This window comes from Nerophis ophidion, linkage group LG09 (assembly GCF_033978795.1).
Source record: "Nerophis ophidion isolate RoL-2023_Sa linkage group LG09, RoL_Noph_v1.0, whole genome shotgun sequence".
NCBI lineage: Eukaryota > Metazoa > Chordata > Actinopteri > Syngnathiformes > Syngnathidae > Nerophis > Nerophis ophidion.
The window spans coordinates 34,265,529-34,292,454 of NC_084619.1; the positions used below are offsets into that span (position 1 = coordinate 34,265,529).

The 26,926-nt window shown below is 39.8% G+C and overlaps 1 protein-coding gene across 3 annotated transcripts in view; it reads left to right on the top strand.

The window, feature by feature from the left end:
* Positions 1–1,947: 1,947 nt before the first annotated feature.
* The window catches only part of LOC133559272 (cilia- and flagella-associated protein 46), a 113,605-nt gene continuing 88,626 nt past the window's right edge, over positions 1,948–26,926 (top strand). For 2 of the 3 annotated variants that reach the window (XR_009808131.1, XM_061910879.1), the window contains exons 1-15: positions 1,948–2,068; positions 2,503–2,591; positions 2,659–2,780; positions 5,602–5,733; positions 5,961–6,025; positions 8,340–8,504; positions 9,047–9,170; positions 13,799–13,893; positions 14,960–15,085; positions 15,233–15,332; positions 15,554–15,652; positions 15,927–16,117; positions 21,923–22,148; positions 24,245–24,362; positions 26,254–26,383. Coding sequence is in view for 2 of the 3 variants with exons in the window: in XM_061910879.1 (XP_061766863.1) it covers positions 2,543–2,591; positions 2,659–2,780; positions 5,602–5,733; positions 5,961–6,025; positions 8,340–8,504; positions 9,047–9,170; positions 13,799–13,893; positions 14,960–15,085; positions 15,233–15,332; positions 15,554–15,652; positions 15,927–16,117; positions 21,923–22,148; positions 24,245–24,362; positions 26,254–26,383 (1,742 nt within the window). In the remaining variant the exon portion in view is untranslated. The remainder of the gene's footprint in view (positions 2,069–2,502; positions 2,592–2,658; positions 2,781–5,601; positions 5,734–5,960; positions 6,026–8,339; positions 8,505–9,046; positions 9,171–13,798; positions 13,894–14,959; positions 15,086–15,232; positions 15,333–15,553; positions 15,653–15,926; positions 16,118–21,922; positions 22,149–24,244; positions 24,363–26,253; positions 26,384–26,926) is intronic. The other variant, XM_061910880.1, reaches the window with a different exon arrangement.

Genomic DNA, 26,926 nt, shown 5'->3' on the forward strand with positions numbered 1-26,926 from the left:
GAATAAGCCTACGGCTTTGCATTTTGTTTATTATATATATATATATATTTTTTTTTTTTGTATTCTATTTTTATTATTTTGAACTTACAACCCCCTGGCGCTGTTTTGTACTGTTTTCATAATGTTTTATAATGTTTTATATTGTTGTTTGACTTACTGTTTGTAATTGTTGAAATTTATAAATAAACCTTTAAAAAAAAAAAAAAAAGCTCAACAACACTTCCTTGCTGACTTTAAACACACTATAAGATGACTTACTATATGTTTGAATGTAAACATGCTGCTCTTTTCACTCAACATTAATAAAAAGAAACACATCAAAATGGGCTTTGCGACACTCATGCAAATGACAGTCAGCTGTTTTGAATGCAATCGCTGTGGAACCTCCTTTGAAAAGCAAGACTTTTTGCTCTGTGTCATAAGAAAGGTGCAACATTATCTTATGTTTTTAGTCCTTTTTTAATGACAAATCATGAAGTTAACTTACGTGACTTGGTTCCTGTGGAAGGGGCGTAGCCTGCGGGCCTGCCGCGGAAGGGGGTGTGCATGGACCGGCCTCGAAGACAGCGACAGGTGAGTAGATGGCCTAGGTGGGCCTTGTTATCTAATCACCTGTCTCCTTCATTAGCAGCAGCCGTAACGAGACACGGCAGTTGGAGTGCTCGTTTCACTCAACATTAATACAAAGAAACACATAAAAATGGGCTGTGCGACACTCATGCAAATGACAGTCAGCTGTTTTGGATGCAATCGCTGTGGAACCACCACCTGGTGGGACAACTTTGACACGCAAGACTTTTTGCTCCGTGTCATAAGAAAGTTGCGACATTATCTTATGTTTTTGGCCTTTTTTTAATGACAGATCATGAAGTTAACTTACGTGACTTAGTTCCTGTGGAGGGGGGCGTGGCCTGCGGGCGTGCCGCGTAAGGGGGTGTGCATGGACCGGCCTCGAAGACAGCGACAGGTGAGTAGATGGCCTAGGTGGGCCTTGTTATCTAATTACCTGTCTCCTTTATTAGCAGCAGCCGTAACGAGACAGGGCAGTTGGAGTGGGAGCCAGAGAGAGAGAGACACGGACTGAGGGGAAGACAATTTGCTGGAAAGCAAAAGCCTACCACTATTTATGAAAATAAAACAGTGTTGTACTCTGAAGTCCGGGCTCTCGTGGCAGTGTGTGGTGCTCCGCAGAACCCACTAGAGGGCAACCTCTAAACTTCCATTTTTGTAGATGGAGCCGGGTGCGACCGTGCACACCCGTAAAAAGCACCAAGCAACTAAAAAAAACCCATAATGGAGCGTCCTCCTTGTAGTGTGTACTGATGTTAAAGACAATACACACTTTGTTTCACATTTACCATATCACTATATCCATGATCTGCGATGAGGTGGCGACTTGTCCAGGGAGTACTGTGCCTACCGCCCGAATGCAGCTGATATAGGCTCCAGCGACCGTGAAAGGGACAGGTGGTAGAAAATGGATGGATGGACTATATCCATGATTAAATCCTTTACAATTCCCTTAAACATGCAAAATGGTTTCTTTAGCTCGTCAGTTCATGTTGATTTTAGAAATAATGTACACTTCAATTGGGTTTCAGCAGCACCGACATGTATTCACTCTTAAATAATGTCTCCATAATTCTGTGTTTATGTGCAGGGTGATTTTAAAGATAATGTACATGTCATTGTACGTCCAAAGTCGATCAAAATGAACATAATAGGAGGTGTCATGCCACCATGTGAGCTATTGCTGCTTTTTTCAGGCTTCTGATTTGACAAAATATGCATGAGAGCAAGAGTATAGACACTTTTGAAACTACACTTGTGTAGATGGTGATTGTTTTAACCCCAAATATGTGTTTTTGAAACTCTGTGTTCGTGTGGACATAACCTATGAAAGGCCATGAGAACTTTGTAGGATGTTTGTCCCTCTTTAGTTGCCGTAGTGCGGATGTTGAGGCGGGGTAATGTTGCTAGGTAACGTTCTCAAACAAAACGAGACCATTACCACCAATTTAGCAATCTTTATCGTCGAGGGGAGTACTTTCGTTTCTTTCCAGGTATGGTAAGTTTGTCGCATTTTACTGTCTGGATATAACTAAACATCCTTTGCCGGTTAACAGTATCGTGTAATGCGCTTAGCTTCAGAAACACATACATGCTTATTTCGGTGTTTTTTCAAGGGTGAAGGAACTTAAGGTAACTTTTAATGCAAAAAATCCTCATACTTAGTCCTGACAGTTACTCTCATTCAAATCAACAATAGTTAATTATTGGTCCGTGGTGGCAAAACAAAGATGGCTTAACAACGATAGCGACGCTTCTTTCAAGCCATAATAATGATTAAAGCGAGGAACATTTTCCAATGCCAACATCATTTCATCTATAATAGAATAATTCTCAATATTTTGGTTAATGTGACTCAAGGCACCTATTGTGGGGCGAATAAAGTAAAGATTAAGAGTGAGAAAACAAATGTATGTTTCTTGTGTTGCATAGTGAATGATCTACAATCTGCAGAAAGACTCAGGCATCTAACATGGACATGGATGTCATCAAATATCTGGCCAAGGCCAAGGCGAACCACGGTTTGTGTTTAGATAAAATGAAAATACATTGTGCAATGTTTATTGCATTGTATTGTTTGTATATCAGATTGTGGAGCTTTGCAGTCAGCTTTCAATGTATTGGACGCGATGACAGCAACTGGAAGCCCAGAAGGAGCACTCAGCGTTGACCCACATTTGTATGTATCCTGTGGGGAAGAAGCTCTGCAGGTAGGAGAGTTTAACAGAATTGACAGTTTGCCGGGCTTCACGGTGGAAAAGAGGGGTTAGTGGGTCTGCCTCACAATACGAAGGTCCTGCAATCCTGGGTTCAATCCCAGGTTTGGGATCTTTCTTTGTGGAGTTTGCATGTTCTCCCCGTGAATGCGTGGGTTCCCTGTGGGTACTCCGGCTTCCTCCCACTTCCAAAGACATGCACCTGGGAATAGGTTGATTGGCAACACTAAATTGGCCCTAGTGTGTGAATGTGAGTGTGAATGTTGTCTGTCTATCTGTGTTGGCCCTGCGATGAGGTTGCGACTTGTCCAGGGTGTACACCGCCTTCCGCCCGATTGTAGCTGAGATAGGCGCCAGCGCCCCCCGCCATCCCTAAAGGGAATACGCGGTAGAAAATGGATGGATGACAGTTTGCCAGCTTCTGTATAAGTTAAATTACTTTAATTGCAATGGTATTTGGAAGTTTGATCTCGCCACAAATCATGTGCTCAATAATTGCAAAATATACATTGTTGATCTGAAAGCCCTGCAAATAGAGAATCATTACTGGTGAGAATGACTCTAACCACTTTACATTTACAGGAAATTGTATAAAGCCGGTATATTCAACTTGCAGCCCGCGGGCCAAATCTCGGGGGAATGGCACAATATGGGGTTGCCGAATTCCGTTCAGTACTTGAGAGGCACACATATTTGTAGCAAATTCTTGAAAACATTAGAGATCTCACTGTAAACACATTGGCAGATCCTTGGGTTGACCATTTAACCTTGCCAGCAAACTTAGAACATCCTTTTTTTAAGTTCTCTCCATTTTGACAGTTATTATGTGATTTATGTAACTAAGCTACTGCTGTTGCTTGTTTACTTCAGTTGCAGTCAACAGACAAGTGTTCACCTTCTTTAATTATATGAGCAGTGTTCCTCAAACTTCCATATTTGATATTTTGTTTTTTATCATTTGGGCTATTCAACTGGTGGCCTGCAAGTTCAGTTAAAAAACTTGTGAGATAGTCACATTTTCTGTTCCTTAAAAATTGCATAGCACTCTTTTGACTAAATAGAACAACATCAAATGTCTACTGTAAAAAGGCAGTGGTTCTTTGGAATATACAAAATAAGAAAAATAGAGAAGGGAGAAGTCAAAGCCCCAGTTCTTAGCTTTCTAGAAATGTTGCCTGCAAACAATCTAGTTGAACATCCCTGGAGATGCTAAAATGTTGTTACATATATGATGCTTTGGCAGATGTATCTAACTAATAGGAAATTAATATTGTGCATACTTGCATGCCTCCTATTCTTTGGAGAATCAATTATATAATTATATTTAGATTTATTATGTTCTGCTAAAAGAGTACTTAGATTTTTGACAACCCTTAGAAATATACTATTATGCGTAGAACGTGGACTAACCCTGTACCCTTCCCGGAGATTGATGCACACATATCCAATGATTGACAGCCAATGAACCAACAGCCCTAAGCTGTCAGCCCAATGTTCAGTGCGGCTTGTAAGGCATCAGCAGTGACGTCCACATATTTTCCTTCCTATTTATGTTAAAGGCATAGGTACGATATGTTGTACTGTAATATATTTTAGTTTTTTGCCATTATTAATCAGAAAAAGCATATTTCAAGTAACATTACACTTGCCTTTATGTATTAGACAATGGACTAGTCCAGTGGTTCTCAACTTTTTTTCACCAAGTACCACCTCAGAACAAACTTGGCTCGCCAAGTACAACCAAATTGACCAATTTTAAAATACAGTAGCATAATATGTCCAGTTATTCATTAAAAAGATGGCATATGTTTTATTCAAAAATATATATTTATCATTTTAGCCATTGTAACACTAAACACAGTTTGAATAGTAACACTGGGTTTACATGTAGGAAAATAAAACACTGTACTTTAATCAATTGATTACTTAAAGGGACGGCGTGGCGCAGTGGGAGAGTGGCCGTGTGCAACCCGAGGGTCCCTGGTTCAATCCCCATCTAGTACCAACCTCGTCACGTCCGTTGTGTCCTGAGCAAGACACTTCACCCTTGCTCCTGATGGGTGCTGGTTAGTGCCTTGCATGGCAGCTCCCTCCATCAGTGTGTGAATATGTGTGTGAATGGGTAAATGTGGAAGTAGTGTCAAAGCGCTTTCAGTACCTTGAAGGTAGAAAAGTGCTATACAAGTACAACCCATTTATCACTTATTTATCATTTATTTGGTGTACCACTAGATAGAGCCCTTTTACCACTAATGGTGCACATACCACAGCTTGAGAACCATAGGATTTGTTGTTAAAACCCAATGCAAAATATTTTAACTTTCCATTCCGACAAACTGTACTGTGAATCTATTCACCAAATATCCTGATTCTGTCAGCTTTCCCTCATGTTATTGAACTTATGCTTTGTGAACACAAATACAAAACCCATAGCCAGTGAAGTTGGCACGTTATGTAAATCGTAAATAAAAACATGACATAATGATTTGCAAATCCTTTTCAACCTATACTCAATTGAATACACTGCAAAGACAAGATACTTAACGTTCAAACTGGTAAACGTTGTTATTTTTATCAAATATTAGCTCATTAGGAATTTTATGCCCGCGACATGTTTCAAAAAAGCTGGCACAAGTTGCAAAATTAAGCCTCATTTATCGGCTTTATTAGTTTTACGTCATGAATTATCATATTGATCCGGTACTTATAGGTCTGACATTTATCGTGCACCCCCCATGTTTTTGTTTACAAAATGCAACTTCTTTAGTATATCCATTCCCAATTATGTTGATTTTTGTTTGATCTTAAATTTTAGCTGGGTTGTTTGGAGATAAGCGCGGCGTGTCTGCAGAAGTTCTTTGAGTGCAACCCACCGGCTGATCAATATCTGTGTCGGGCCTTCATCTGCCAAGGCCAGCTTGTAAGTCCCTCGGCCACAGGGAGCATGGTGAGTACAGTAAATTAGCCACTGCTTCTCGATATGGTTGCTTAGGTTACTTCACACATAAGATACACTGCATAGTGTTCTCTTTTATATTTGTATTGCCACTTGTTGTCATTTCTTTGGAAGCAAACAAAGGAATTTAATCAATTGTCTGTCCAATTACCATCTATACTGTACATCCGGTATGTATGAGGTGAAGCGTTCTCACTTCCCCATTGTTTCTATTTTAGGAAGACTTTGAAGAGAATGTGCAGTGTTTTCTTAAAGCAATTGAAATTGCAAAGCGAGAAAAAAGGTAAGTAACTCTTCTAAAATATAGATTGTTTTACAAACCCCGTTTCCATATGAGTTGGGAAATTGTGTTAAATGTAAATATAAACAGAATACAATGATTTGCAAATCATTTTCAACCCATATTCAATTGAATGCACTACAAAGACAAGATATTTGATGTTCAAATTCATAAACTTTTTTTTTTTTTGCAAAGAATAAATAACTTTGAATTTCATGGCTGCAACACGTGCCAAAGTAGTTGAGAAAGGGCATGTTCACCACTGTGTTAAATCACATTTTCTTTTAACAACACTCAATAAACTTCTGGGAACTGAGGAAACTAATTGTTGAAGCTTTGAAAGTGGAATTCTTTCCCATTCTTGTTTTATGTAGAGCTTTAGTCGTTCAAGAGTCCGGGGTCTCCGTTGTCGTATTTTACGCTTCATAATGCGCCACACATTTTCGATGGGGGACATGTCTGGACTGCAGGCGGGCCAGGAAAGTACCCGCACTTTTTTACTACAAAGCCACGCTGTTGTAACAGGTGGCTTGGCATTGTTTTGCTGAAATAAGCAGGGGCGTCCATGATAATGTTGCTTGGATGACAACATATGTTGCTCCAAAACCTGTATGGACAATTCAGCATTAATGGTTTCTTCACAGATGTGTAAGTTACCCATGCTTTGGGCACTAATGCACCCCCATACAATCACAGATGCTGGGTTTTGAACTTTGCGCCTATAACAATCCGGAAGGTTATTTTCGTCTTTGTTCCGGAGGACACCACGTCCACAGTTTCCAAATTTAATTTGAAATGTGGACCCGTCAGACCACAGAACACTTTTCCACTTTGCATCAGTCCATCTTAGATGAGCTCGGGCCCAGCGAAGCCGGCGGCGTTCCTGGATGTTGTTAATAAATGGCTTTTGCTTTGCATAGTAGAGTTTTAACTTGCAATTACAGATGTAGCGAACAACTGTAGTTACTGACAGTGGTTTTATGAAGTGTTCCTGAGCCCATGTAGTGATATCCTTTACACACTGATGTCGTTTTTTTGATGCAGTACCCCCTGAGGGTTCAAAGGTCCGTAATATCATCGCTTACGTGCAGTGATTTCTCCAGATTCTCTAAACCTTTTGATGATTTCACGGACCGTAGATGGTAAAATCCCTAAATTCCTTGCAAAAGCTCGTTGAAAAATGTTGTTCTAAAACTGTTCGACAATTTGCTTACAAATTGGTGACGCTCGCCCCATCCTTGTTTTTGAATTACTTAGCATTTCATGGAAGCTGCTTTTATACCCAATCCTGGCACCCACCTGTTCCCAATTATCCTGCACACCTGTGGGATGTTCCAAATAAGTGTTTGATGAGCATTCCTCAACTTTATCAATATTTATTGCCACCTTTCCCAACTTCTTTGTCACGTGTTGCTGGCATCAAATTCTAAAGATAATGATTATTTGAAACAAAAAAAAGTTTATCAGTTTGAACATCAAATATGTTGTCTTTGTAGCATATTCATCTGAATATGGGTTGAAAATGACTTGCAAATCATTGTATTCCGTTTATATTTACATCTAACACGATTTCCCAACTCATATGGAAACAGGGTTTGTAATACACAGGCCATGTGTACAGTATGCTTGTGTGCATGTAATCAACATAAAATATTCTGACTTGAATATGTTTACACTGCAGGTCATATGTGTGTGCAGTTCAGTGACACACTAAGATTTTCTGTTACATTAATTTTTAATTTCAAAGAATACATAATTTAAATAATATACATGTACTTCATTTTGACCTTTTCCTCACATTGGAATAATCTCTACCATGTTGTTTTTAAATTCAAACATCTTTTGTTGTTGGGTTAAAGAGATCATGAATATAGACATATATACATTTCCTGGTGCCTCGTTAAGATACAGTACTGTATTTGTTTGGACATCAGCACTGCCGCTCTTTACTAACGAATGCATAAAGTTTAAATAACGGTCAAATGTGCAATCCGCAACACCGAAGAGAATATTTACAAAAATATGCCCAGTTTAGATGATACAAATATGCTCTCTAGTGGATAAATTAGCAGTACTCACAGTGTACATCTAGGCTTAAAACATCTATTTTACATATAACATTGATCTGGTTTGACAGAGTTTTCTTCTGTGGCTTATTAGATAACAGTTAGAATCCCACTGTTTTGCATTTAATCAGACCTTTGCACTCAGTGTTAACAAATAGTTTTTAATTGAGTTGTGTTGTCCCAAGATAATACATCACTTACATGTAAATCATAGTAAATGTCTGTTTCCTTGTCCTACTTGTTTCCGGCAGAACTCATTATATTGTGTTCAACGCCTCAGTACTATATCTCCAGATGGTACGTCCTCTCCTGCAACCAGGGCGGTGTCGCCACCTGATTTCCTCTCTCAAGCAGGTGGTCAAAAGTCTGGAAGCGGTGGCTGACAAAGACCACGGCTGGAGGGCAGAACTTATGATGCAAGTGACCCTTTACTGCACTCTTGTGCTCATCTTGCATTCATGGGGATGGTTGGTGTGCAGAGCTAATTAAGCAGCATTTCATGTGCTGCAACAGCTTTCTGGCTCCTCGATTAATTGGCTTGCTTATTCTCATCTAATGGAGAGAGAAAGTTTGCTGATGTAAGCTGTCTTATGTACATGAAAAGGTTCACATGCTAATTTGTTTTTTGACAACCGCTAACATTGTACAATTTGTCTGCAGTGTGATGTGAATGATGCAACAAGTCACAATTTTAATTGGGTTCACAAAGCGACAGGGTCTAATTTTGGATCTAATTGTTCTATTATCATATGTTAGTCAACAGTTATGCTCTTCCATTGAATGATAGGCTGTGGTTTAATACTGAAAACATGCATGTCCTGTATGCGTAATTACAACACTGACAATAGACACAAAGCAATTGTTTGTTTAATGTAAAGTATTACAAATGCAGCTAGTCAACACATATTTTGTAAAACAAACAAAAACAACTGTTAAATCTCTTAATGCTCTTTTTCAGGCACCTACTTGACTGTCTTTTGGACTCTGGGAAAATGGACGATGCTGGAAGCTATGCAAGAGTTTCGGAGGAATTCATCAAAAAACACTGTCCAAATCTTTATTACAAACTTTTTCGTTTACAGGTAAATTATTTTATGACTCTACAAAATGTTTTATTATGGATGTAAAAATATTTAAAAACTAAATATGTTTAACAGTTTACCTTGATTGATATGCGGTAGGTTAAAATACATACTCTCTGAAAGGCTACACAGTGATTTTGTGGTTTTAGCATGTCAGCTTTACAGCCAGGAGGTCCTGTGTCAGACTCCGACTCACACTTCGCTGTGTAGGGTTGGCATTTTCTGGAAAGTCTGGATTCCTCCCACATTCCAAAAACATTCCTTCTGAGTTGTTGATTCGAGACTTGAAATCATTGTCCATAAGTGTGAATGTGGTTGTGAATGGTTGTTTGTATATGTGTGCACAGTTATTGACCCTGTTATTGTGTGCCCCGTCTGCCACCCGATTTCAGCTGAGATAGGCATCGGTTCAGTTGTAACCCTGAACAAAATATGTAGTCAATAATAAATAATAATTTCTGCTGTCACAAATGTTCAAGTAATTCAGTCTAAAAATGTAAGCATCACCAGCTATGGAAATATAAAAAATTACAAAACATATTCCTGGTGAATATGCCATTTTCTTTATCCCTATCTGTTGGATTTACCCGCACTTTATCTGTTGTATCAAACTATACAGCGCTGGTCATCAACTACATTTGTCAAACAACCAATGAATGTTATATATTTTAGCTTCTGTCAGTATTAATTTGGTATTCCATCCATCCATCCATTTTATACCGCATGTCCCTCTGGGGGTTGTAGGGTGTGCTGTTGCCTATCTCAGCTACATTCGGGCGGTAGGCCGGGTACACCCTGTACAAGTCGCCACCTCATCGCAGGGCCAACACAGATAGACAGACAACATTCACACTCACATTCACACACTAGGTATTTACAGACGCATATATTCTCTAGCACAGTTTATATTGACTTGGGCGTCAGTGGCTCAAGAGGTAGAGTAGGTCGTCCAGTAATTGAGGGTTTCGCTTCCTCTGTCCCAAATCACTGCTGTTTTGTCCTTGGGCAAGACACTTCAACCACCTTGCCTCCAGTGTAACCCTCACTGGTGTATAAATATTTGGTGGTGGTTCGAGAGACCATTGCCGTGATTTGGAAGCCACATTTTCATCAGTCTACCCCGGGGCAGCTGCGGCTACAAGTTTTTAGCCATCTACTACTGAATGGATAATGTGCCCTCAGTTTAGAGCGTGTCTAGAAAGGCGCTATCTGAATCTAATCAATATATTAAATAACAAAGTTCTATAAAGCACAAAACTGGGCCTGAAAGTAAGACATCACTTTTTTATGCACGTTGATTAATAAAAAAATATTTTTGGCCACCCATCAATCTGAATGCACATACTTTGTAACATTTCCTAAGTTAGGCTGAAATACGAAGCTCATAATGACACAAAATGTAAAATTGCTGGGGAAAAAAGGCCTGGTGGTCTGACGAGTTGTGCAAACCCTTGCTAATGCACATGCGTACAACATGGAAACCTGTTTTAAGTATTCTAGTATTATAGATTTCATTTGGCTTTGATGCCAAATGAAACGTCAAAAGAGATAACACTATACAGAGTAAATTGATTTGGACATCTTCACACAAACATTATAACCTAATAAAGCGCCAAATTAAACGTTTGATGGGTGGTGTAGAATGTAAAACATTTATAATAAATGACAAAATGCACAAATCCTTAAGATTCAACTAATGTAAAAGATTCCTTTCGGTTAGAAAAACTATAACAGATTTCCCTTCATTATTAATTGTAGCACGCACAGTAGCAAGGGTATGCATGAACCCACACAACTTTCCATTGCTGCTGTCTGCGCCCACTGTACGCTATGCGCTGGAAAGCATGGCAAGGGAAATTGAAGTAAATCTGCGTTAATGTTGGGCATTCTCAGACTTTGACAATAAAAATGACCCAACTGAAATAGATTTAGTGCCAATATCCTTAATATTTTATATACAGTATACTGTCCAGTATATGCTATAAACAGACCACACAGTCAGGAAATCGAGGGTTTTAATTTCTATTTGGGCATCTGTGTGTGCAATGTTCATGTTCTCCCTGTGTCTGCTTTAAAACAATGCTTGTTTGTCTATGCCAGGGGTTGGCAACCCGCGGCTCCGGCGCCGCATGCGGCTCTTGGATCACTTGGATGTGGCTCAGCCGCATACTTGCCGACCCCCCCATATTTGCGGGAGGCTTTCCGGATTTCAGTGCCTCTCCCAGAAATCTCCCCAGGATAACATTCTCAGATTTTCACCCTGACAACAATGTTGAGGGCGTGTCATGATGGCAATGCCTTAAACGTCCTCTCGACCATGTCGTCGCATCCGCTTTAAAGGCCTACTGAAATGAGATTTTCTTATTCAAACAGGTATAGCAGGTCCATTCTATGTGCCATACTTGATCATTTCGGGATATTGTGCTGAAAGGATTTAGTAGAGAACATCCACGATAAAGTTTGCAACTTTCGGTGTTAAGAGAAAAGCCCTGCCTTTACCGGAAGTCACAGACGATGACGTCACATGTTGATGGCTCCTCACATATTCACATTGAAAGACAATTTCCCCATTAATTTGAGCGAGGATGAAAGATTTGTGTGTGAGGATATTGATAGCGACGGACTAGAAAAAAAAAAAAAGTTAAAAAAAACGCGATTGTATTGGGACGGATTCTGATGTTTTTAAACACATTTACTAGGATAATTGTGGGAAATCCCTTATCCTTCTATTGTGTTGCTAGTGTTTTAGTGAGTTTAATTTTACCTGATAGTCGTAGGTGTGTATCCACGGGTGTCTTGACGCCAATGTCTCAGGGGAGTCGACGGCAGCTATGGACGGCACAAGCTCAGCTTTTCTCCAGTAAGAAGCGACTTTTTAACCCCAATTTTCTCACCGAAACCTGCTGGTTGACATTCCGTCGTGATTCATGTTTGCTTGACCGCGTTCTGATCCATAGTAAAGTTTCACCTTCAGGAATTTTAAACAAGGAATCACCGTGTGTTTGTGTGACTAAAGGCTAAAGCTTCCCAACTCCATCTTTCTACTTTGACTTCTCCAATATTAATTGAACAAATTGCAAAAGAGTCAGCAACACAGATCTCCAAAATACTGTGTAATTATGCGGTTAAAGAATACGACTTTTAGCTGTGTGTGGGTGCGCAGCGCTCATACTTCCTAAAAACCCGTGATGTCTTGCATACACATCATCATTACACAACGTTTTCAAGACGAAACTCCCGGTAAATTTAAAATTGCAATTTAGTCAACTAAAAAGGCCGTATTGGCATGTGTTGCAATGTTAATATTTCATCATTGATATATAAACTATCACACTGCGTGGTGGGTAGTAGTGGGTTTCAGTAGGCCTTTAATACTATGCCATATGAGTGCCGGCCCGCCACAAATTAGTGTGCGGCTGCTGACTCAACGTGCAAGCGACTGCAAGGCATACTTGTTCAACACCCATACAGGTTACCCTCAGTGTTGTGATATAAACAACTTTAACACTCTTAATAATATGCGCCACATTGTGAACCCACACCAAACAAGAATGACAAACACATTTCGGGAGAACATCCGCACTGTAACACAACATAAACGCAACAGAACAAATATCCAGAATCCCATGCATCCCTAACTCTTCCGGGCTACATTCTACCCCCCCACTACCATGCCCCCAGCCTCCGTGCGTCGGTTGAGGTGGGCGGGGTTTGGTGGTAGCAAGTATGCCTTGCAGTCGCTTATGTGTGTCTGCAGAAGCCTCATACAACATGTGAATGGACTGGTGAGCTGTTTGTTACGGTTGTAGAGGGCCCTAAACACATTGTCATCATAGCACGCCCTTATTATTGTTGTTTGGGTGAAAACCAGCAGACAGTCGAGAGAATGGTTTCTCTAAAACTCTGTAGTGTCCCGGAAAAATTGAGATGGTTGGCAAACGTGATGTTGTCAAGCGGCATTCAAATATAACTTGCAGGCCGCACTAATATTACATTTTTATATTAAGGTGCGGGCCGCGTGTCTGAGACCCCTGGTTAATACAAAGCACAAAGCAAAAAAAAAACTTTGTACGCTGTGTTATTTCGTTTTAAATTTCTTATGGGAGTCTTGTGGTTCCCATAGTTTTCTTTATTTTGTGAAATGGGTCAAAATGGCTCATTGAGTGGCAAAGGTTGCCGACCCCTGCTCTATGCGGTATGAGCCCTACAACCCTTACAACTGGCAGTCTAGGGTATACCAGCTGCGATAGGCTCTTGCTTACACGTGACCCTAATGAGAACAACCATTACAGAAAATGGATGGCTGTTATGTGTAATGCCCATTCATCCATCCATTTTCTATTGCATGTCCCTCTTGGGGTCGCGTTTATGTGTAATGCATTTACTGTATGTATATATTTACAATAAGTGTGTTGTATATTTTTACTTAAATAGCCCAAGACTCCATGAATTATATAATTGTATTCTGGAAACCATATGTAAATCTCTGGCATGATGACCTTTCTTGCTGTACTGTACTTTTTCTATACTACTCTGGCATCAATGCATCAACTTAAAATGCCAACTAATTTAAATTACACTTCACGTAGAAGCCTGTATCAATTCTAACCTCAGCCCTCTTGCATTAGGTGTGGCATAACCTATCAAAAAAGGAAGTTCTGCTCAAAAAGATCCGGCAGTCGACTACATTAACTGCCATTTACAAAATACTACAATTTAAAAGGTAAGAAACGTTGATGTATCATTGGTTGTAGTTACGTTGTTTAAGTAAAGAGTTTTTTCTTTTCTAGATTAATTTAGGAGCATAAACTGTTAGTGGCCTTTAATTGCCACATTTGAATGATCATATCACAATATTATTATTGTGGCTTCAATTTAGGTTGTGTTTTTTTGATTGAATATGTATTTGTATATTTGTAAAACGCAACATAGAGAAGCATTGTCAATTGTTACCAGTCATCTATCCGTTTGTATTTCTTAAAATTTGAAAGCCCCTCTTGCTTGCATGTAACCTGTTAACTTTGATAAATTAGGACTCTTAAGTAGATTTTTTTTTTAAATCAGATCAATTACACATTTGAGTTTTGATTAATTAAGATTAATCACAGGTTATGACTGGCTTGCATAATTTAAAAAAAGAGCCCAGTATTTGGACATAAATGCAATTTTATTGTCAGAATGTCATACAAGAATAGCAGTTTTATCTAAAATACGGCCAGGGTTTATTTTGAAGTGAAATTTGCCAGTGAGCACACCAGTCAGAGTCTCCTCACTCATATTTGCACTGTTATATGCATTGACCAGATCACTGACCGTTAACGACCCCTCATCCTTTCAGGTAATCATCCACGGTTAAGGTAAAAAAACGTGCGGTCAAAATAAATTATGTGACTAATCTGCACTCATGCTGCGCGCCACAGGTAACAATGTGCATATTAGGGGAAATGTTCCATTACGTTATATTCTTTTCAGTGACAGAGCAGGAAGTTATGTTTACATAAAAAAATCTCATGAAGCACCCTCTCATTAATTAATTGACAAATTGTGAGGTCCACTGCACAGCGCATGATCTTTGTATCAAGAGAGGCGGCCCTGCATGTTAACTTTTTAAGGCTCTTAATAGCAACTGCAAATATAACTACCTACGACTCTGATTTTCAGCATAAGATGCCCTTTTCTTTACTTTTTAAGTCCATTATATAGGGTTGTATGTAATACCTTTTAATTTACTTCAGAGGTTCATGTATGTATACATATGTTTACTCTGAGATATCTACCACTGATTATAGGGGCCTCGGGGAAATAAAAGAGGATGAAGTTGTAAAAAAAGATTTGAACGAGCTTGAAGAGATTTTTAGTCTACTGGGGGATTCCACAAAAGCATCTCTTCGGACACCCCTTGAACCATCTAGCAGGTTTGCAGCCATCCCACAAGCCTATTTTCCTGTTTTGTCCACTTAGGAAATTACTCTGTGCCATGGACACATTGATACACCAGGATCTATTCACTGATTACACACAGTTTGATTTAATCTGATATTTGAATTATTTTCGATTTGCAGAGTTTCCTTACTCATGGAGCTGTCTTTGCTGGCCTTGCAAGTAAAGAATGAAAAAGTGGCAATCAAATGCTTAAAAAAAATTAAGTCAATTGGGGAAACGGTAAGTGTTGGAGACTGTCCTAAAAACATCAAGCAGGTGTAAGATTAAACACAGCTGTTTATTTTATCTGAATCAGTCTTTTTGTTTGGCATATGATTGATTCTTAGTTACTCTAGGTACAACAATGCCATATCTGTTGTGTATAGATCTGCTGTGGTTTAACAAATATATTTGTTATTCCAACCAACTCTTTTGACTTTTGATTTTTTTTTTCCTTTCAGAGTATCGGTGAACAGATAATAATGGAGTGTGTCAACTGTGAAATAAACCTCCAGAAGAAAGAGACAAAGATGAATGACTATTCCAAATCCAGTGTTGAGGTGCTCAATCATCAGACACATCTGAGAACGTGTTAAACAAGCTGTCACTTTAGTAATTCGATGAGCACTTCACAATGAATAGTTTCCTGTATATTTATTTTTAGGACATATTTTACTTGAGGTAGTGTTTTACCTATAGAAAATACTAAAACTTATATAAACTCTCATATACAGTTCTAAAGTTCTAAATGCATAAAGTTTTATTAATTACATATCAGTATTGAAAGAGATGATGTTTCTATTTGCTTCAGAAGATTTTTTTTTCCCCCCGTAGGCCCGTCTAAAGGAGATAGGGAAGCTGAATCATTGTCTACAGGCTGCTGTACGAGAAGGGGACCCGCAGGCCGTGCAGGCAGTGTGTGCGACCCAGTGGAGCTTCTGTCTCCCACTGTTGCAGCACAATCTACGCAGACACGTGAAGACGCCTCTGTCCAGGGTGGCCCAAGCACTGGAAGACATGCAATGGTATTCAATTTATTTAATGTGTTTTTGATGTCTAATTGTATTTAAATAAAACTAGGGCACCACAGGATTCATTCAATTCTATGGGGTAACGATTCGATTCAAAACGATTGTCGATTAAAATCAATACTTTTTAATAACATTGGGTGCCAGTTGAATGATTAACTACATTTTCCATAAAGTAGATGACAAGCTCTGCTAAATTTCTATAGTAATTAGAAGAAAACTAGATCTGTACAGCAGATATGGTCAGCTATATGAACAATACGGTTTGCCTGAATGCCTGTACCGGATCGATTAGAAAATATATGTACATTTACATGTATCTGTTTTTTTTAATCGATGAATGAATTTTTTCAGTCGATTAAGAATCGTTACAAATAAGAATCACAATTTTTTCGAAAATCTTCATTTTCAATCAATCAATCAATGTTCATTTATATAGCCCTAAATCACTAGTGTCTCAAAGGGCTGCACAAACCACAACACAAACCACAACACAAACCACTACGACATCCTCGGTAGGCCCACATAAGGGCAAGGAAAACTCACACCCAGTGGGACATCGGTGACAATGATGACCCAGTGGGACGTCGGTGACAATGAGGACTATGAGAACCTTGGAGAGGACCACATATGTGGTCTAGGGGACCTAAAGCAATGGATGTCGAGCGTGTCTAACATGATACTGTGAAAAGTTCAGTCCATAGTGGATCCAACACAGCCGCGAGAGTCCAGTCCAAGGCGGATCCAACACAGCAGCGAGAGTCCCGTCCACAGCGGAGCCAGCAGGAACCCATCCCGAGCGGAGGCGGATCAGCAGCGCAGAGATGTCCCCAGCCGATACACAGGCGAGCGGTCCATCCTGGGTCCGGACTCCAGACGAGTGTTCCATTCTGGGTCCGGACTCTGGAGAGCCAGAACTTCATCCATGGCCACCGGACCGGACACCCTCCACAAGGGAGAGTGGGACATAGGAGAAAAAGAAAAGAAACGTCAGATCAACTGGTACAAAAAGGGAGTCTATTTGAAGGCTAGAGTATACAAATTAGTTTTAAGATGAGACTTAAATGTTTCTACTGAGGTGGCATCTCAAACTGTTACCGGGAGGGCATTCCAGAGTACTGGAGCCCGAACGGAAAACGCTCTATAGCCCGCAGACTTTTTTTGGGCTCTGGGAATCACTAATAAGCCGGACTCCTTTGAACGCAGATTTCTTGCCGGGACAAATAAATCAATCAATCAATCAATGTTTACTTATATAGCCCTAAATCACTAGTGTCTCAAAGGGCTTCACAAACCACTACGACATCCTCGGTAGGCCCACATAAGGGCAAAGAAAACTCACACCCAGTGGGACATCGGTGACAATAATGACCCAGTGGGACGTCGGTGACAATGATGACTATGAGAACCTTGGAGAGGAGGAAAGCAATGGATGTCGAGCGGGTCTAACATAATACTGTGAAAGTTCAATCCATAATGGATCCAACACAGTCGCGAGAGTCCAGTCCAAAGCGGATCCAACACAGCAGCGAGAGTCCCGTTCATAGCGGAGCCAGCAGGAAACCATCCCAAGCGGAGGCGGATCAGCAGCGCAGAGATGTCCCCAGCCGATACACAGGCAAGCAGTACATGGCCACCGGATCGGACCGGACCCCCTCCACAAGGGAGAGTGGGGCATAGAAGAAAAAGAAAAGAAACGGCAGATCAACTGGTCTAAAAAGGGTGTCTATTTAAAGGCTAGAGTATACAAATGAGTTTTAAGGTGAGACTTAAATGCTTCTACTGAGGTGGCATCTCGAACTGTTACCGGGAGGGCATTCCAGAGTACTGGAGCCCGAACGGAAAACGCTCTATAGCCCGCAGACTTTTTTTGGGCTTTGGGAATCACTAATAAGCCGGAGTCCTTTGAACGCAGATTTCTTGCCGGGACATATGGTACAATACAATCGGCAAGATAGGATGGAGCTAGACCGTGTAGTATTTTATACGTAAGTAGTAAAACCTTAAAGTCACATCTTAAGTGCACAGGAAGCCAGTGCAGATGAGCCAGTACAGGCGTGATGTGATCAAACTTTCTTGTTCTTGTCAAAAGTCGAGCAGCCGCATTTTGTACCAACTGTAATCTTTTAATGCTAGACATGGGGAGACCCGAAAATAATACGTTACAGTAATCGAGACGAGACGTAACAAACGCATGGATAATGATCTCAGCGTCTTTAGTGGACAGAATGGAGCGAATTTTAGCGATATTACGGAGATGAAAGAAGGCCGTTTTAGTAACGCTTTTAATGTGTGCCTCAAAGGAGAGAGTTGGGTCGAAGATAATACCCAGATTCTTTACCGTGTCGCCTTGTTTAATTGTTTGGTTGTCAAATGTTAGAGTTGTATTATTAAATAGAGTTCGGTGTCTAGCAGGACCGATAATCAGCATTTCCGTTTTTTTGGCGTTGAGTTGCAAAAAGTTAGCGGACATCCATTGTTTAATTTCATTAAGACACGCCTCCAGCTGACTACAATCCGTCGTGTTGGTCAGCTTTAGGGGCATGTAGAGTTGGGTGTCATCAGCATAGCAGTGAAAGCTAACACCGTATTTGCGTATGATGTCACCTAGCGGCAGCATGTAGATGCTGAAGAGTGCAGGGCCAAGGACCGAACCCTGGGGAACTCCACACGTTACCTTAACGTAGTCCGAGGTCACATTGTTATGGGAGACACACTGCATCCTATCAGTAAGATAAGAGTTAAACCAAGACAGGGCTAAGTCTGACATACCAATTCGTGTTTTGATACGTTCTAATGAAATATTATGATCGACGGTATCGAAAGCAGCGCTAAGATCGAGGAGCAGCAACATAGATGACGCATCAGAATCCATCGTTAGCAATAGATCATTAGTCATTTTTGCGAGGGCTGTCTCCGTGGAGTGATTTGCCCTGAAACCGGATTGAAAGGTTTCACATAGATTGTTAGACGCTAAGTGTTCATTTAACTGCGCCGCAACAATTTTTTCGAGGATTTTTGAAATAAAGGGAAGGTGAGATACCGGTCGGTAGTTTACCATGAGGTCAGGATCGACGTTAGGTCTTTTAAGAAGAGGATGAATAACCGCTTTTTTGAATGCTAGGGGAACAGTGCCCGAGGAGAGTGATAAGTTTATAATATTTAGCACTGATGGACCTAATAATACAAAGAGCTCCTTGATCAGTTTCCCAGGAAGAGGGTCAAGTAAACATGTTGTTTGTTTTATTCCATTTACACGTTGTAACAATTCCTCTAATGTTATTTCCTCAAAACGAGAGAAACTATTTTGGAGGGCAGTATCAGCCGTATATACCATCGTGTCAGTGTTAATAGAACCCCGTTGTAGCTGGGACGCATATGGTACAATACAATCGGTAAAATATGCTGGAGCTAGACCATGTAGTATTTTGTACGTAAGTAGTAAAACCTTAAAGTCATATCTTAAGTGCACAAGAAGCCAGTGCAGGTGAGCCAGTATAGGCGTAAAATGATCAAACTTTCTTGTTCTTGTCAAAAGTCCAGCAGCTGCATTTTGTACCAAATGTAATCTTTTAATGCTAGACATGGGAAGACCCAAAAATAATATGTTACAGTAGTCGAGGCAAAACGTAACAAACGCATGGATAATGATCTCTGCGTCTTTTGTGGACAAAATAGAGCGAATTTTAGCGATATTACGGAGATGAAAGAAGGCCGTTTTAGTAACGCTTTTAATGTGTGACTCAAAGGAGAGAGTTGGGTCGAAGATGATATCCAGATTCTTTACCGAGTCGTCTTGTTTAATTGTTTGGTTGTCAAATGTTAAAGTTGTATTATTAAATAGAGGTCAATGTCTAGCAGGACCGATAATCAGCATTTCCGTTCTTTTGGCGTTGAGTTGCAAAAAGTTAGCGGACATCCATTGTTTAATTTCATTAAGACACGCCTCCAGCTGACTACAATCCAGCGTGTTGGTCAGCTTTAGGGGCATGTAGAGTTGGGTGTCATCAGCGTAACAGTGAAAGCTAACACCGTATTTGCGTATGATGTCACCTAGCGGCAGCATGTAGATGCTGAAGAGTGCAGGGCCAAGGACAGAACCCTGGGGAACTCCACACATTACTTTAACATAGTCCGAGGTCACATTGTTATGGGAGATGCCCTGCATCCTGTCAGTAAGATAAGAGTTAAACCAAGACAGGGCTAAGTCTGACATACCAATTCGTGTTTTGATACGCTCTAATAAAATATTATGATCGACGGTATCGAAAGCAGCGCTAAGATCGAGGAGCAGCAATATAGATGACGCATTGGAATCCATCGTTAGCAATAGATCATTAGTCATTTTTTCGAGGGCTGTCTCTGTAGAGTGATTTGCTCTGAAACCGGATTGAAAGGTTTCACATAGGTTGTTAGATGCTAAGTGTTCATTTAGCTGCTCTGCAACAATTTTTTCGAGGATTTTTGAAATTAAAGGAAGGTGAGACACCGGTCGGTAGTTTACCATGAGGTCAGGATCGAGGTTAGGTCTTTTAAGAAGAGGATGAATAACCGCTTTTTGGAATGCTAGGGGAACAGTGCCAGAGGAAAGTGATGAGTTTATAATATTTAGCACTGATGGACCTAATAATACAAAGAGCTCCTTGATAAGTTTCCCAGGGAGTGGGTCAAGTAAACATGTTGTTTGTTTTATTCCATTTACAGGTTGTAACAATTCCTCTAATGTTATTTCCTCAAAGCGAGAGAAACTATTTTGAAGGGCAGTATCCACCGTATCTACAATCGTATCTGTGTTAATAGAACCCATTTGTAGCTGGGACGCATTGTCTTTAATCTCCTTTCTAATGACTTCAATTTTCTTATTAAAGAATTGCATGAAGTCATCTGCCTAGTGGGTGGAGCTGCTGGAAGGGGTCCCTTGTTGGGTTAGCAATGCTACCGTACTAAACAAAAATTTAGGATCGTTTTTATTATGGTGGATGAGATTTGAGTAATATTCAGCTTTAGCTAAGGTAAGCATGCTTATAAGTTATTAAACCATCACTCCATGCTTGATGGTGCACCTCAAGTTTAGTCGTGCGCCATTTGCGTTCCAGCTTTTTACATAATAATTTCTGAGCTCTAGTTTCTTGTGTAAACCAAGGGGTACGATTTTTTGGAGCCTTTTTTAACTTTAGCGGTGCTATGTTATCAGTGGTTTCGCGCAGGGCATCGTTAAAGTTGTTAGTGAGGTTATCAGTAGAGCCCACATACTTTGGGAATGGTGCCTAGACCGAGGGCAGTAGGTCAGCAAGAGTTGTCATTGTGGTCGTATTAATGTTGCGGCTGCTATAGCAGTTATTATTATTATTATCATTTTGACGAACATGCGTCTGAACCTCGAATTTTATAAGGTAATGATCGGATAATACTTAAGTATATGGGAGTATCATAACTTTGGGAACGGTGATACCCCTGACAAGCACTAGGTCTATCGTATTACCGTTGCAATGCGTGGGTTCATTTATTATTTGTGTAAGACCACAGCTATCAATTATGGTCTGGAGCGCTATGCACGGTGGGTCCGATGGGGTATTCACATGGATATTAAAGTCCTCCATTATAATTATATTATCGGCGTGCGTCACTAGATCAGCAACGAACTCTGAGAATTCATTGATAACGTCCGAATACGGCCCTGGGGGGCGGTAGATAACAGACACACATATAATACAACTATCTGTCTTTTGTCTATTTCAAAGTCCAGAACATATACATTTCCTATTGGTTTAGAATCTTAAGTGTTGTGTTACATTTTTCCAGTATGCTGTTTCCAGTCCGATGTCTGGTCCACGCAGAGCTTGCGGTGATGGAAGAGGAGGACGGACTCCTGGAGGCCTCAATCACTCACCTCCAAAAAGCCATGCTGCTAGATAATGGCACACAAAAAGAAAGATTATCGTCAGCTTTCCATCTCTTACAGCTCAGAGGGAACCTTTATCAATCGCCCTCTCGCAGCGAGGATAAAGCCGCTATGCTTATGCAGCAGGTTTGCAGAATTCGGTGCCAAACAGTTTTACCATTTCAGACTGTTGAATTGAATTTCGTTTCAAGCCAGGGTTTTTTAGGGAAATAATTATCGTGACATTTGTATAAGTACAGGAGTATGAACAACAAAAGTACAGTCACATTGCTTAATCCATCTACAACTTTCAGTTGGACAATTTAATTGTAGGCAGCACAGGTGGAGACAGGTGGTTAGCATGTCTGATTTGCAGTCAGGTTGTTATAGAAGCTCAGCTTAGCTCGTTTGTGTAAGTTTTCTTCTTACATAGTCCAAAAAATGTTAGATTAATTAGAGACTCTAAATTGTCTCATGTTAATGGTTGTCTCCATATACAAAACCCAAAACCAGTGAAGTTGGCACGTTGTGTAAATCGTAAATAAAAAACAGAATACGATGATTTGCTAATCCTTTTCAACATATGTTCAATTCAATACACTGCAAAGACGATACTTAACATTCGAACTGGTGAACTTTGTTATTTTTTGCAAATATTAGCTAATTTGGAATTTGATGCCTGCAACACGTTTCAAAAAAGCTGGCACAAGTGGCAAAAGACTGTGAAAGTTGAGGAATGCTCATCAAACACTTATTTGGAACATTCCACAGGTGAACAGGCTAATTGGGAACAGGTGGGTGGCATGATTCGGCATAAAACCAGCTTCCATAAAATGCTCACAAGGATTGGGCGAGGGTTACCACTTTGCAAACAAATGCGTGAGCAAATTGTTGAACAGTTTAAGAACACTTTTTAACGAGCTGTTGTAAGAAATTAAGGGATTTCACCATCTACATTCCGCTATATCATCAAAAGGTTCAGAGAATCTGGAGAAATCACTGTACGTAAGCAACACTAAAAAATTGGCCCCAGTGTGTAAATGGGAGTGTGACTGTTAAGAAACGCCGCCGGCTTTGATTGCCCCAAGCTCATCTAAAATGGACTGATGCATTGTGGACAAGTGTTCTGTGGTCTGACGAGTCCACATTTCAAATTGTTTTTGGAAATTGTGGACGTTGTGTCCTCCGGACCAAAGAGGAAAAGAACCAGCCGGACTTTTCTAGGCGCAAAGTGTAAAAGCCAGCATCTGTGATGGTATGGGGGTGTATTAGTGCCCAAGGCATGGGTAACTTATACATGGGTGAAGGCACCATTAATTCTGAAAAGTACGTACACGATTTGGAGCAACATATGTTGCCATCCAAGCAACGTCTTTTTTATGGACCCCCTTGCTAATTTCAGCAAGACAATGCCAAGCCAAATGTCACAACAGCGTGGCTTCATAGTAAAAGCGTGCGGGTACTAGACTGACCTGCCTGTAGTCAGGACTGTCTCCCGTTGAAAATTTGTGGCACATTATGAAGCGTAAATTACAACAACGGAGACCCCAGACTGTTGAACAACAGTTCCCAAACATTTATTGAGTGTTGTTAAATTGGAAAGCCATGGAAAACAGTGGTAAAAATGTCCCTGTGCCAACTTGTTTGCAATGTGTTGCTGCCATTAAATTCTAAGTTAATTAATATTTGCAAATCCACAATTTCCCCTGTGGATCAATAACGTTTGTCTAAATCCAAGTCTAAAACGTTTGAACATTAAATATATAGTCTTTGCAGTGTATTCAATTGAATATAAGTTGAAAAGGATTTGCAAATATTGTATCCGCCCTGAGATCGGTAGGTTGGTCAAACCCCGGCCGAGTCATACCAAAGACTATAAAAAAAAACTGGACCCATTGCCTCCCTGCTTGGCACTCAGCATCAAAGGTTGGAATTGGGTGTTAAATCACCATAAATGATTCCCGGGCACGGCACCGCTGCTGCCCACTGCTCCCCTCACTTCCCATGGGGTGAACAGGGGGATGGGTCAAATGCAGAGGACAAATTTCACCACACCTAGTGTGTGTGTGAGACGATCATTGGTACTTTAATTCTTTCTTTTTTTACGATTTACACAAAAGGGCCACTTCACTGGTTTTCGGTTTTGTATCATTAACTGGTGACGATTCCAGGGTGCTGTGCCTCTCACCTATTGTTTGTTGATGTACAATATGATGTGTAAACTGTCGCTTTGTTTCTGTCAGGTGAAGGACATGCAGACCCAACAGGATACAGATTGCCGTCCCTTACTTCTGACTGTGGGTCAACTGTTGGCCCCTGCTGATTTCCAGATGGTGCTGAATGCAGAAAGCACCCCTAAACGTACACATTTTCCTCCTTTGAGTTTTAATTTTACAACAATTTGCCTTCATCACACTTCTTACTTGATAATCAGTTGTCATTTACACCAGTGGTCCCCAACCTTTTTTTCACCACTTACTGGTGTAATGTAGGCATTATTTTCAGCGACCGGCTTTCCACTTGAGCCAGATAAATACAGCAAAAACAAGTGCAAGAAAAAAATCCAACTCACTATAACGCTGAATTAGTGGGAGCCCTGGGATTATTTCTTTGCAATGAGATGCACATGGAAATCAGCTTTTGGCTACAAATTTGTCACATTTATATTTTATACGTTCATTAATTTTCATTGTATTATGTTTCAATGTTATAACAAATATAACAAATGGTAACTTCCTATGAGGAGTTTTATTGTACATCTTTAAACAAGCTTATTTGGGTGTCTAGTGAGACAGGCGAAAATTAAGAAAATGCAGTCGTTTATAAATTATTTAATATTTCGGTACAGCCTGGTAGCAAATGCGTCACGGACCAGTACCGGTCCCCGAACCGATAGTTGGGGACCACTGATTTACACAATGTGTGGCACCCATCTGCATGCACTTGAACACATTAATATTTATTTTATTTTTGATGTATGGACACTGTGCATATAGGATGTTATGCTGTGAAAAACTAAACCGTTTCATGTTTATTGTGGTACCTATATTAAAAAATACATTCCACTCCATTCCAAGATTTATAATAGTAATGATAACATATAGCACAGAGACTGAATGCTTTGCAACAACACCCGTACAAAAGCACTTAAATTACCAATGATTGTCACACACACATTAGGTGTGGGGAAATTAATCTCTGCATTTGACCCATCTCCCTGGTTCAAGACACTAGTCAGTGTTTGCTCTTCATAATCGAATGACTAAATCCCCCCACTGCTGCTTAAACCATGACATATTTAAACTAATCTAATGCTAAACCTAAAAAAAATTTCTATATCGATATCTATTGATATGTTTTTTAGATAATAACCTAATATGTAGTTTCTTTATGTATCGAGCTGTTTTCGGTGTCCATATGTATCAATATTTTTTTTATTAATCACCTAGTACTTACATTTAATTTTCCTATGTATCAAACTTTTCTGCAAATTGGTATGACACAATTTACAAATTAATTCCCTCAAAATACACCAGCATTTTTCTTGTGTCTTGGAATTTTAAATGCATGTTGTTTGGTCGGGGATAGAGTTGTTTTATGTTCTCCGCCATTTCAGATAATCTCTCCCATGATGCTGCTTTTTCAAGCGCTTGTGCATTGCAGCGGTGCTGTTTTGGGAAGCCATTTATAATTAGCACAGTTTACATGAAACCAGTTGTTCAGGTTTTTCCATTGATCATGACACTGGTTTACTATTACCTTTTTTCTCCTTGGCTTGTTGTTTGATGTCATCTTTTTTTTTAATGCATGGCCAACTTTTCTCAACACCAATTAAGGCATAAGGCACATAATTTAGTTTGTACATCATTAACGACATACAACAAGTTGATATTGTGAATAAACTTGTAAAAAAAAAAAAAAAAAATTGCCCAAACCAATCTGGAATGTATCCATATAATATTTTTCAAGTTTGTTTTAATCAAATTTCGACAGCTATTGACATGACTGAAGAAGAACTGAATTACACATTTATCTGGGGTGCATCTTGCATTCTTGCTTTTCATAAACATGCATACTTATTAATCCATGTTAAATACATCAAAAATAATTACTCATATCCAAGAAAGTGCAACAAAACCAATTTACGTTTTGTTTGTGCATTCATAACATGTACAATATGTCCCAAACGAATTGGGAAAATACAACTTTGTAAGTTTTTCAACATAATTGATGGGACTTTGTGTTTCACTAGTTACCAAAGCAAGTGTTGGATGCGGGCCATTAGCTCAGCTCTCTGCTGAGGCTCAGCATTACTATGCAGCTGTACAGAAGTTGGAAGGATACCTGGATCGACAAGGAGAAAATGCTGACAACACAGAGAGGTGTTTTTTTTTAAGTCTTCTTTCCAGTGTAAAAACTCAAAGCGAGTATGGTAGTGTTTTTGTAAAGGAGTGCAGGAACTCCGTTGGCATATTGTCTTTATGATATTTGCACAAACCCTGTTTCCATATGAGTTGGGAAATCGTGTTAGATGTAAATATAAACGGAATACAATGATTTGTAAATCCTTTTCAACCCATATTCAATTGAATGCACTCCAAAGACAAGATATTTGATGTTCAAACTCATAAACTTTTTTTTTTTTTTGCAAATAATAATTAACTTAGAATTTCATGGCTGCAACATGAGCCAAAGTCGTTGGGAAAGGCCATGTTCACCACTGTGTTACATCACATTTTCTTTTAACAACACTCAATAAACATTTGGGAACTGAGGACAATAATTGTTGAAGCTTTGAAAGTGGAATTCTTTCCCATTCTTGTTTTATGTAGAGCTTCAGTCGTTCAACAGTGCGGGGTCTCCGCTGTCGTATTTTACGCTTCATAATGCGCCACACATTTTCGATGGGAGACAGGTCTGAAATG